At 32.0% G+C, this 13,935-nt stretch overlaps 1 protein-coding gene across 5 annotated transcripts in view; it reads right to left on the bottom strand.

Annotated features, from left to right (window-relative positions):
* Window positions 1-6,137: 6,137 nt before the first annotated feature.
* The window catches only part of LOC118191590 (uncharacterized), a 92,262-nt gene continuing 84,464 nt past the window's right edge, over window positions 6,138-13,935 (bottom strand). For all 5 annotated transcript variants that reach the window (XM_085811243.1, XM_085811241.1, XM_085811244.1 and 2 more), the window contains one exon: window positions 6,138-6,393. In XM_085811243.1, coding sequence (XP_085667369.1) covers window positions 6,267-6,393 — 127 coding nt within the window. In that variant the 3' untranslated portion in view covers window positions 6,138-6,266. The remainder of the gene's footprint in view (window positions 6,394-13,935) is intronic.

Genomic DNA, 13,935 nt, shown 5'->3' with positions numbered 1-13,935 from the left:
TATTTTATCCACTAATTTAATCTCATATTCTTTCGAAAAAAGTCTCTGAAGAGCACACTTCTAAGATAAAGAAAGAAGAGTAAACTTATTTTATAAAAAATTGAAAGGTAAAAGCAGTTTACTGGAATAGAGAACAAACATATACTATTGAAAGTGTTTGAAACTGAGGGGGGTGGGACAGTAATGGTGATGACAGATGAAGAATCAAAATTTATGTACAGAAACTGGGATATGGCATGACAATTTCAATGCAAACAAAATAATAAATCACAGCAACCTATAGATGTAAGAACTGTGTGTGTGTGATTATGGCAAAGCCTTGAGGGCTATCTGCCTAAGGAGAGGGATGTCTTCGTGGAGGACTTTCTAAGGGAAACTGGCTCGTACACACATTACACATGGGGAAAACCACGAAAACGCCCATGCAGCCAGCCCGTTTGTGGGATTCGAACCTCGGACTGAACTACCACTATTCAGCGACTTTACTGCTCGGCCGCTGGTGGGCACAGAGTCGTAGCTAGGGTTTTCAGCGCCCGAGGACAACTGAAGATTTCGCGCCCCCTACTGCTTGCCAAGGATGGAAAACATTTAATTCTAAAATTTTGTAACATCAGTTTGGCGTCCCTTGGATTCTGTGCCCGGGTATAGATGTCTCCCCTTGCCCCCCTCTAGCTACGCCCCTGGGTGGGCAACAGATGTAAGAATAAATAAGCTTGTAATCTTGAATAGCTATCAAATGAATATTATATGTCGACTTTAATATTTAAAAGAAATTTTACAAACTTGTAACAGATTATTAATTCCTCCCTGCCCTCCAAATCTCGCAATGCACAAAGAAAGTAAAAATTAAAAATTCCTCAAAGGTTTTATTTCTGAATTTGCAAGCAGATGTGAGAAACCGTAGCACTAGCCTTACCAGTGGTAGACAGTTATTTAAGTAGAAGAGGACTGTTCATAATATATCACTAAATCATATACAAACATTCTTTAATATTAGTTTAGAATTTAAATAACAAAAATCAGTGATTTTGTTTGAATTCTAAATTAATACTTGATTGGTGTGTTTAAGTTAATTATGCTTTAATATTATTAAAAAATAAAACACATCCTTATATACCTTTTGAACTTTCTGCAAATAAGATGGAAATTCTTTAAAGACGCTCGGAACAACACCCTTTTTAAGCGTTACAAGGTGGCTAGCGTATCTTTTATGGAAATCCTCTTCTTTAAAATGTTCAGAACAGAGAAATGCATTTGCAGAAGGATTCCAATCTTTACGCCGTATTGCCTGAATCCATGCTTCTCTTAACATTGGATCTTTAGGAATTCTGAAAAAGAAAAATCCATATGTTGAAGAAGTATAAAAATAAATGTTTTAAAACAATCTAAAATCCAATTTTTAGTATAGTACATGATAGATTAATATAGTACATGATGCAATACAGAAATGGCATATAAAATTACCAAATAATTTTAGTGCATAAATAAATTAAAATTTTTAATTAATTAATGCAAAGCATACACAGCTATTTGCTTATGAGACAGATGCCTTTGTGGAAGGCCCTTTTTATGGTATGTGATTCATATTCATGCAGTATGTGAGATGTTGAGTTTTAAATCTTGGCGTAAGTACAACAATTATCAATGAGCCAATGGTGAGCAATAGTAGCTTTAGGAGGGGTGAAATATAGCCCCACGACAAAAAATCATTCGAACAGCAATCTTTGGTGAAACATTCTAAATACAAAATAGAACATTCTAAATTCTAAATACAATTCTAAATTCTAAATAAAAAATAAATTCTAAAAGCAAACTATGTTGGTGAGTATCATAAATTTAATCATGATCTAAAACCTGTAAGAGGGAAAAAATTTTCAACATTCTGAAAATTAAGATAGTCAAATTCTTAAAGATTGATTCTTTTGAAATATGGATAATTTTACAAAATGTTTAATGCTAACTTCTCACATAATTCAACATAATTTAAACTTAACTCACATAGTATATGAATATGAATCAGTTACTCTAAGAAGGCCTACAAACTACAAACGCATCTGTCTCCTAAGCAAATAGCAGTGTATGTGCATTAATTATTCAACAATTTTTAATTAACATTTCTGTCAGGATGGAGATTACTAAAGGGAACCCGAAGAGAGTGGTTCTTTTATATGGTACATAAAAATATTTATGGTACACAAGTGCAAGAACCAGTTATAATTATTGTACTATACCCTCAGTTATTTTGGTCATATGCAGACAAAGTACTGTTTCCACTTAACTATGATTTATTTATAGGTTTCAAATAATAATTTAATATTATAAAATCATACAAATTATATTTTAAAGTTCTAGGAAAACCGATTTATTATGAAATGTATGAACAAGGTTACATTCTTTTTTGTTATTTATTTCAAAAATTGGATTTTTTAAAATAAATAATTTAGAAATTATGAGCAAATTAACTATAACTCATATTTATATTTCGGTCATGTAAGGCAACTATAGCCACATATCTTCCCCGCATTAAATTACTGGATTCTGTAAAAGTACTAATATATAAAAAAAGGTAAAAGTTAGAAGCATAAATTTATTACCAAATAACATACTTTGAATTTTGTCAGAAAAATGCATATATAAATGCTTAATCATTACTAGCGGGAAGTTATAATGCTTCCATATATGACTGTTTGCATATAGGTGCAGAGAAAAACATAACATTCATTTTACAGTATAAAGGTAATTAAAGAGCATTGCTCATATCCCTGATAATCATTAGAATTGATACAATTATCAGCACTTGCAGCCGTTTCCTTGGATATGTTTTAAACATGCACAGCAAATTTTTATCTAACTTTGAGCAAAGTATAATTAAATAAATGATAGTATATATGTTAAAAGAATATTTACCTGTGAAATGTAATACCGGATCCTGCTATTCTTCTATTTGTACAGCCGAAAGCAACGCAGGAATTTACCATTCTGGCAGGAATAAAAATTGTTTCTCGGAACAATATTGCAGCCGTCTACAAGATGATAGAAAATGTAGAAATAAAATGAAATGGCGGGAAAAAGTGAAGGAAAAAGCGCGCGAAGAATCCACGGTCTTTAATTTACAAAACTGGGTGTGGCTAGGTTCTGCCTCATTGGCTGAAGAGCTCGTCAATCTTTCTAAAACCACGACTACTAAGGGCATGCTTTCCCCCCCTTTTTGGCTTCACTTGGACTGCGCGCAGGGCATCTCCATGTATTCTAACCTCCTTGTTTCTAGCGATGCAGTTCAAACTTGTTTACATTGCGTCTATGAAGCTTTTCTTTCTTTACATAGACGTTCTTTGCTCCGACGTCACCAGAATGTATCTCATGGAAGGAATGTAGCTAACATATCAAGCTACGGTTTGGTTTATTTGATTACGGCAAAGTACTCGTGGGCTATCCGCCTAAAGGAAGGGAAGGGATGCCTCCGTAGAAGACTATCTAAACGAAACTGGCTGTATAAACGTTACGTATGAGAAGAACGCCAAGCAGCCAGCCCATAACCCTGGATTCGAACCCGGACCGAACTACTGTAGGACTACAAACATATTAAAAAGGTCTAAACATGTTTCAATATTGATAGTTTCATCCAACAATAACCAAATAAGTACAATAATAAATTCACCCAAAAATAACAATAATAAATCCAATAATAATATAATAAGTCTAAAAATATTAATAGTCTCATCTAATGGTAATATAAAAAAAAAACAATAATTTAAATTTACGCCTATAAAACATTTTTTTAGAAATTTTACTAAACGAAATTATCATTACTATAATTTTTATTCCAAACGGTTGCTATGGTGACATTGAAAAGAATTGTTTATCAGAATGCTAGTCTGATGGATGGATTGAAATGCATTAAAAATCACCGAAAAATGAAAATAATTGAAAACATATCAGATAATAAAATTGTGTCAGTAGTATTGACAATATTAGCCCAAAGGGTGTTAGCCCTGAAGGGATGTTAATTTTGTTTTGGCATTTTGCGTTGGTTCACTATAAATGTCGGTTCACTTTTCAAGTTGTTACCACCTAATATTAGAACCGTATGTTATATTTAAAGAAATTAAATATTGAAAAATCTGCATAAATGTATGTATGTATGTATGTATGTATGTTTCTCTCACTGTGATAAAACAACAGTACCTAGAGCCATCAAATTTTGAATGATTCAATCTTCCACTGAATATGGGCATCTGGAAGCCCAAATTTGGAATTTAAAATTTGTTTCATTATCGATTTCATATTTTGTAACACTTTAACGAATTTTTCATTAACGAACTCAACGATTTCAAAGCGAGCAATGGCAACACTATAGGACAAAAAAAAAAAAAAAAAAAAAAAAAAACCTTTTATCTCCAGTGCGCGAAACTGCGTATCGGAAATTCTCAAGATATGCTCATGCGATATTACTGTTGAATTGATTTTTATGGTTAAGTGCGAAGAACATGATATTTAATAAATAAGGGTAGCAAAAACAACTGCCCTTTGGGCGTAATGTAAAATCTGAAAGCTTTCAGATTTTATTTATTTATTTTATTTTCAATCATTTCTATTTGGCGACTACACTACCAGTGTTCTGCGATTTTATTGCTCAGTCGCTAGCGAGCCCGTGTGAAGTTACAAGTTCCACAACAAAAAATTTCAACAAAAAATATGTCAAATAAACTTGGATGAAATATTGCATAGTTAACGCGTTATTCAGAGAGTAAATTAAAAAATAAAAATTTGGGTGATTGGTATGTTTTATCGGAAGGCGAAGATTTGGATCGGAAGAACTAAAAATTATACTTCTTTTGAAACAAGCTCTGGGGAGTGTTCAGAGGTTGCGGTATTTGGCTGTTTTAAAAATTAAGAGTTGCTAGACACAGGAACCTCTTAATTCAGCGAATCCGTTCGGTTCGGAAATGCATTTTTAGCCCAAATTAAGTTCTTCTTTCCTCGTAACACTATAATAATATTCGTGAGCACACCTGCATTGCATACAACCCATCCTCTTTTCAGAACTATTCATTCCCTCAAGTGTTATCCCCCCCACTCATATTTTGACCCCATATGGCTTGTCAGTTCAGTATACGATTGTTCGAAAGCCTGGGGAAAAATTTTTGCATGAATAAGTTCAGAATATAAGATCATCGCATCTAAAAATTTAGTTTGAAATTATAAATGTGCGTTATACAGGTAATTATAAGTAAAGCTCCGATTTGAAAACGCTCTAACTTTAAAACTACAGGTCAGAATGACTTCATATTTGACCAGAATAATCCTGAGGCTATGGATTTTGCTTGGCATAAGGAAAAAAACAGTTCCAAAATTTGTCGATAGATGGCGCTGTCAGTGTTCACATTGCTGTTGTGAATGTATAGCCGAAGGAAACGTTAGACTCAAGGGTTTATGACAATTTTATTAGCGAAAAGACAAGGATACATATTTATGGAGAATGAAATAATCTCCAGCTTTTTTAGTACTCCAGTGGTTTCATCAATTTTATTATCGTTGTGCATAATTGATAGTAGGACAACACTTTTATCATTTGATAGATTTTCTAATTCCCTATCTAATTCAGTGTCTGCAACACTGTCTGTTGATGAATTACGATTGCTGCTGCATTCTTCATCTATTAATTCTTCCTCCACTTCGCTAAATGATTCATCATCTGTTGAATGGTTTCTAGCATATTTTTCAACCTTTCCATTTCTTTATCATAACTTAGATGCAGCGCCATACTGACTAACTAAGAAAGTAAGCATGAAAATCTGAGAGATGCGAGATGGCACATGGGTGTCACATACCCAAACGGTACAATTTCTAAAAAAGTATTCGAAGAATCACTCCATGGATTTCCCAGCTTCAAAAATGTCACCTTGAATTCAGCTACAAAAGGTTTCGCCCATTTCCAAGAAAGCGGTTTGGAGATAAGGACAAAGAATATGCCCTCGGTTATGAGATACCTGGCGTGCGTACTGGCGGGTTAAACCTTGTTCCCACTTCAAAATTTTATACATGATATACACAAATTCCTGTTTTTCTTATAAGCAGTAAAAAAATGCATATCAGTTCTGATTCTCCAAGTTTAATTTTACAACATGAGCAGACAATCCAACTCAAATATTTATTCATTGCTCAAGAAATAGACACATGTACGAGTAAAAATTTAACAATAAAAAAGGATAATTCAACTTATGTTCTCCTTTCTGAAGCAAAAGATATCAGAAGAAAATTACAGATTACTTTGCAAAAGGATTTGCATGGATAGTAACAGAATTAAGTCTTGTGTCTGTCAAAGGTCTATACGTTTTTGGATTCACAGGCAGTTTCTCCAGTTCATCTAAAGTCTCCAAACCATCTATAACCCTAACAATAAATAAATAAAAAGAGATATTTGCATTAAAAATCTAATAGCAAAACAGAAAAGATATAAAAATACATATTGCTAAAATTATGAATTAACATATATGAAATTAAAAGCAAAACAACTTCATACTTAGAGCATGAGATGAAAGTAGCAATAATTAGAAACCTTCAACTGCTGCCTATTACGATGCATTTGAACAATCATCAGAACTTTCCATACTTCAACACAGAAAAGTTCCAAAAACCCACATAATTTTTTTAATGTATATAATGGATCTTAACATTCCTCCTATAACTAAAAAACTACTGCAAAAAATGAATTTATGCTTGCTTAACATTCTACTTCATACAAAAAATGAAACAGAAAAATAATATAAAATATAAAACAAAATTATTAAACTTAGTTGGAATCAGACCTTATAACTCATAAGTTTTAATTAAACACATCCCCACTTCAAAGATAAGCACTGCATCATTTTGCATCACTCTTTCCCTGCAGTTTCTCTACACTGCAATATCTTTTAGCCCAGTTGTTGCTCAAGATTAAAATGAAATTACAAAAATTAATATGCCAAAGAATAAATGTGCTTTGCGTAAAGGAATAATGTAATGGCCTTTTCTAAAAGATAGTGTTGCGAACTGGATCCTAGAAAAGTGCCAGAATGGATTAATTATAACAAGAAACCATACACATTTATTTGCCTTATAAAGGCTAAAAAGAATGCAGATTTTAAACTGAAAACTTTGAAAAAACAAAAGTTTTGTAAAGGCTTCCAAAAAATTTGGATAATAAATTCATTAGTTTCCAGAACTATGTTATTGACCCATGAAGGCAAATAAGTATTTACTGTCACATGGAAATGTGGATGGAACTTCAAAAATATTTGATATGTGAAATAAAACAATTGATGGTTCACATAGAAACAACATAATGGTTCACATAAAAACAACAGGTCACAAAAAAGAACACACTTCACCATAGTGCTTTCCTGTTTAGTAGATGGTTCAAAATTAAAACTATGGTTATTTTTAAAGGAAAGACGCCGTCAAAATGCGATTTCAAAAGTGCTGTTTTCATTCATGTTCGTGAGAAGGGTTGGATGGACGAAAACGGTGTGAAATTATGGACAAGAAAGTTTGACAAAAGCGCCATTTTGCCTTAAAGTACCAGTACCCAGAAAGTCTTTTAATCTGGGACATGTTTGGATCACATCTAAAAGATAATACAAAGACATTATTAAAAGAGTGTAATACAAATAATACAGACATGGCAGTTATTAAAGGTAGATTAACACCATTATTCAGCCTTTAAATATGCGTATAAAAAAATTTTTAAAAAAGGAAAATTTAAAATGACAGTGGAATATGTGGATGTTAGAAGGTGGAAAAACATTTACAAATGCAGGTCAAATTCATCATGCCAGTTTGGAAATGGTGTGCGAGTTCATAATAAAAGCATGGAATGAAATTAAACCTGACATGATTCAAAAGTCATTTAAAAAGTGCAGCATATCTAACAATCTAGACAGAACAAGAGATCATTATCTATTTACACATTAGAGTAACAGTGATTGTGAAGATGAAACAGAATTCGATGATGTGCCTGAAGATATAACAAAAAAAAAAAATAAATAAATAAATAAAAATAAAAATAAATAAAATAAAATAAAATAAAAAATAAATAAATAAATAAAATAATGAGCTTTTTCTGTTATCCAATAATGAAAGTTTTAGTTTTCTGTTATCCAATAATGAAAAGTTGATAAGGTATGTCATTTCTTTTATATAAACAGCTCAGGTACATATAGAAATCTAATTTTTTTATGCTCATTTCTTAGTTATAAATCCATCATTTTTACACCTGCATATAATGCACATATGTTAATTTCGATCTTATTTTTTTAATTCAAATTCCATGTTATACGGCAGAATATACAGTATATATTGTATATTGTAGTAAAACAAAAATTAAAAAAATTAGAATGAAAAAGAAAAAAAATTTGAAGGTCCATTCTTATTTCTCCAGGTTACTGTAATTTTTGGTAGCTAAGCTGCCCTGGCGTATATCTCACACAAATGATAACTGACTGAAAAAAATAAAAGGTCCTCGAATAAGCCGCAGCGCTATATACGCAGCAGCAAAGCATCCTGAAACATGGCACTTAATATTCATTTATTCAGTAATTCCCTGCCATATTGATGTAATCATCATCGATAACATTTTATAACATTTACAACATAAATATAATCAGTAATATATAAATAAATAAGGAAGAAACACCTTACCTTGAACTTGCTGAAAACAAACTCTGATGATTTCTAATAGATATTATTTTTACCGTTTCGGTAAATTTATCAGCATAAATCACCATATTATGAAAAAGAATATGTAAATTAGATAAACAGAATTAATATTAGAAATCTAATTAAATTAAACTACATTTATTTATACAAAACCTTCAAAATCCGACTCGCCGATGTCAGATTTAAATAAATATAACAAATGACCATGAAGGTCAATTTCATCATTCTGTTCTAAATCACTTCTTTCAATGTCACTATCTTCACTTTCATTTTCTTTTTCAATGATTTCTGATTTAATGAAAGCCGACACGATCGTATCAGCTTGGACTGATTGCAATGCTTTATCGACCCATAAAGCAGCCTCCTCATATGAAGATTTTCTGATTAATCCTGAATTTGTGAAGTAATGGAGTCTGCTTTGCATCCATTCCTCCCACTGCTTTCATAGTTCATGCTTGAAAATTCTATTGATAGCGAGATCCAGCGGCTGTAAAATTTTTGTAAGTCCACCTGGTATCACCGAGACATCGGTGCTAAGTTTTTTTGCTTCAAATCTTACCATATCCGCTAAATGGGATAGCACTGAATCCAAAACAACAAGTCTTCGGGGTTGGGAAAAAGCACCTTTTTTTAATAAATTTCCATCAGCCAAAACCACGTCACTTCTTCACACATCAATCCCTTTTCATTGGTGCAAATAATAACTCCTTTAGGGAAGTTTATTTTCGGAATTGTTTTTCTTTTGAAAATTATCAAAAGGGTTAACTTCTCTCCATTAGCGGCACAATCCAAAAGACAAGTAAAAGAAGTCTTTTCATTCCCGGTGTTAACACCGAAATAGTTTTTTCACCTATTGAATGAGTAGTTCTGCTCGGAGAACAGTCAAAAGTAACGGGCACTTCATCTACATTAATTATTTGCCTATTCAAATTTTGCTCTTTAATTTTCTTAGATGTGTACTCCAAAAAAACCTATCTTTTTTTCAAGCCAGTCCATGGAAAGCTTTTGCCCAACTGTTGTTTTGGTCCTGACAGATAAGTTTTTTCACTTCATAAACCTGAAACAACAATTAGGTCCTCCAACAAGAATTTTAATGCCCATTTGTAGAACAATTACTTTGCCTGAAGGTGAATTCTAACTGTTGATGCTGATAATCCCCTTTTGATCTCCTCTATTGTCTATTTCTCTAAATCATCTTCCAAAACAGGCCAGGCTATGACACCATTTTGACAAGAACTTTGACATTCTTAGGCATTTTTCCTAATTCTTGTTCGGACTTCCACTACTGAATGCATCACTCGTCAACTTGAAATTCTTTACGATTTATAATTTCAAAGCGCGAATGATAAGGCAAACAAAAAGCAAGCTACAAAACAGTAAAAACATGTAAGAATGATCACAGAACTTGACAAGTAAACGTAGCTGTTTCTATTATAACAAAAAGTCATAGGAAAACATGGGTGAAACCAAGGAGGTTAGGAGAAAGTACACAGATTATGGTGTCTTTACAGAGAGTGCCACCTACCTTAGTTAGGCATGTTTGGACTTACTGCACTGCCTTAGGGCAATATGAGGTTAGAATACTGCAGCGAATACTTACCGTTTCGCTTCTGCATCACTTATGATCTGAACTAGTTAAGTTTTAAGGACAGAAAAAAAAATAAAATTCCCTCAGATACGCCGCTCCGGCAGATATGCCACAAACCTAAATTTTCAACTTTTAAGCACGTATAAGACGTGGCTTATCTACCCGAAATTACGATTGGTAAAATGCAAATTAAAGAAAATTACAAAATTGTAATAAAAAAATTTTCACTGCAAGAAGTAAAACTATATAAAATACAGGACATTTGTACATAAAAAAAAAAAAAATAAATAAATAAATAAAAAAAAATAAAATAAAATTAAAATAAAATAAAAATTTAATACAAAAAGAAACATAGTAACAGGACAAGAATTAAAAACAAAAATTTTTTTAACCAGTCCTGTGCATAGCTGCAGGATTGAAGTAAGTTAAACTTAAAGCATCTAAAGTTAAAATTGAATTGGAATCAAAACAACCCCAACAATATTATTAATTCCAACCATGGAGAAGAGGTTTAACACCATATCAAAACAAATCAAAATTAAAATAACATAAATCATCAGTAGAACAAATCTGAAAAATAAAAATGCAAAAAGAAAATAATAATACAGTCAAAAGTCTTTAATCCGGACTCGTCGGGATTTCCGCGGTTCCGGATTATCGGTTTTTCCAGATTATAGATCATCAATTTAAATCTGGTAAGATAGCATGTAGGAATTATAAAATTAAAAATATGAAACAGTAATTTATGAAATAAAGAGCAATCATGATCTAAAGGGTATCAAAATTTACAAAAAAAAAAAATCTTAATATTTATTTGTTTACTTTATTAAACATTCCTTTCAATGCACGCATGCGTAAAGCATACATTACGCATAGTCGAAATTAGAAAATTGCAACCAGAAAACTATTTGATGCGTATTCGTGATATTTATAATGACGAGGAATTTTATTTAAATCATATCAAAGACGGAGTCCATTGAGATGAAATACTACATTTAGTAAGGAACTATAAACTGAATAAAATAAAAATATCTGCCCTGAAGATGAGGATAGTGCTGACAGATCAACTTCGAGTTCATTGCGCGCCGCGACGTTCTCCTTCCCCGCAGAGCAGCATGAAATTCATAAACGGATTTCGGAATGGTTAGAGAAACAAAGGATATGCCTTTATCTATTTTTTGCAGCAATTCCACTTTTTATTTGATGGACATCAAAACATGCTATCGCTTTGTAGATCCTTTGGCAGTATCCTGCATCGGAAATTCTATTTGACATAATCGAAAGTTCAAGCTTACTTTTATAAAATTGCTTTAACAGTCTGCAAAAAAATAATAAGCCAGACCTAATTAGAAGATTAAGGAGCAACGCAATCTGAAACATTAACTGAAATAGATAATTACATAATTTTAGCTTAGCTTATACCATCTGTTATACATTAAATGCGCATGCATAAAGGTATTTTGCACATACATAAACGCACGCATGCGCAGAAAGTTTGTATCTTTGGGGTCCGGATTATGGACGTCTGGATTAAAGACTTTTGACTGTAATAATAAATAAATAAAAATTATAAAACTAATCTTCTCTTTCTGAAACCGTAATTCATAATTCTTTAGGGAAAAATGAATTAAAGTTTCATAAAATTTGACTAATAAGTTTCGAATACATGTTGCATTCTTCTGATCCATTTGAGATCAAAAATCGAAAAAAGGTTCAATTAAACTTTCATTTAAAACATTAAAATTCAATTTAAAATGAAAAATCAAATCTCAAATGTGTCCAAAATTTTCTATACACACATTTGAAACACTTAGAAAAGGGGGATATTAAGATAAAAAGTATCACGACTGCCATTATTGGATAACTCCACATTTCTGATTCTACCTCTGTTCTTAAGATACTGCCTCGCTGCTTTTCTTTCAATCATAACAATATCAAAAATGTAAATGTTCTTGAATAGGTATGATTATAATGCAAAGTGAATTGTGGCCGCAAATGTCAAATAAAGATAATAAAGATGAATATTTACTCTGCCTTGACTGCCAAGTTTGCTGTTCATTATGAATTCAAAATTCAATACTCTATGTGATATGCTATCAATGTTCCTATACCATTACTATACTTGTGGCTTAAACTATGTAAAAATTTAGTGTATCAGCTCGAAATCCATGTATGGATTGAAAGAAGCATCTAGATGTTGGAACAAGATATTTTCTGAATTACTAACTAGTTTTGATTTCAAGTAAAGTGCTGCTGATTCATGTATCTTTAGTAGTACAGTACAAAGTCCGAAATTCGGACTGGTTGGGACTTCGGCGACTCTGATTAGGGATTTTTCCAGATAATAGATCATTAATTTAAATCTGGTAAGATGGCATGCAGAAATTATAAAATTAAAAATATGAAATCGTAGTTTATGAAATAAAGAACAATTATGATTTAAAGGGTATCAAAATTTACAACAATAGCAACAACAACAACAAAAAGGGGGAGAGCTTAATATTTATTTGTTTACTTTATTAAGCATTTTTTTCAATGTAAGTTGTTTAAGATGCTTCCATAAAAAATTCAGAAAGTTCCTTTTTCTTGTGTCATATACAGTGGACTTTCCAATGCTATACTCCTCACATTGAGACAGATATGGCTTTATGCATTTTTTTGAAGCAATTCCACTTTTTGTTTAATGGACATAGAAACATGGTTTCACTTTGTAGATCCTTTGGCAAATCCAGAATTGGAAACTCTTTTCGACATAATTGAAAGTTCACGCTTAGTTTTTATAAAATTGGCGTAATAATAACAGTCTGCAAAAATTAATAAGCTGGATCAAATTAGATGATCAGGGAGCAGCACAGTCAGCTACATTAATTGAAATGCCTTAGAATCAGTAAAGATAATTTTAGCCTAGCTTAATAGCATCCATTATACATTATTGGCTGGGTATCACAAGATTGGCGACAAAAGTTAAGTTGTTTCGCTAAATTTTGTTTTGCTCCTATTGTGTACTGAATTAAGCCTGAATTGTATTAGTTATTTACTATACCTACGTTTATTTCTTGCACATGCTTCAAATTAATCCGAGTCCTGAATAAATAAACTCCCACATATACATAAATGCTTTATCTAGGGCCGGCGCTCGATAACGCCTGGTGCAATCTCTACGAGTCCTAAATTCTGCTACAATGTGTTTTCCTAAGTTCTAAATTTTCACCGTGCCAAAACATTGGATCCCAGTGCTTTCCCTCAATCATAAAAACTTCTCATTCCTTAATTTTACTGCTCAGTTTTTCCCCAAATTCCAAAATTTTAGTCTTCGTTAAAATCTGCCGTCCAGTGCCAAAATATTCTGCTGCTGCTTCTGGGTTTACGGTGAATAACATATCAGTTTTTCTTAATTGAAATAACACTAAATGTAATCTTTCGGCCTATGAGTTTCATTAACAAAATCTATTTTTAGCATATGAAAAGAAATTTTTGTTGAATTTTTCCTCGTCAACATTTCTTAGAGCATTTAAAAATTTATAATTATCGCCAAGCATGCATAATGTTGGCATAAAAGGTTGCCATACTCTTGTTATTCAATTACTAATATAAAATGAGATCACAGCATGAGTTATTACTGAAGCTGTCACGTATTGGTAAACATGCGG

This window comes from Stegodyphus dumicola, chromosome 2 (genome assembly GCF_044657685.1).
Source record: "Stegodyphus dumicola isolate Sdum_Otavi_A_Nest chromosome 2, ASM4465768v1".
Classification (NCBI taxonomy): Eukaryota; Metazoa; Arthropoda; class Arachnida; order Araneae; family Eresidae; genus Stegodyphus; species Stegodyphus dumicola.
This window is presented reverse-complemented; position numbering and strand designations above follow the sequence as displayed.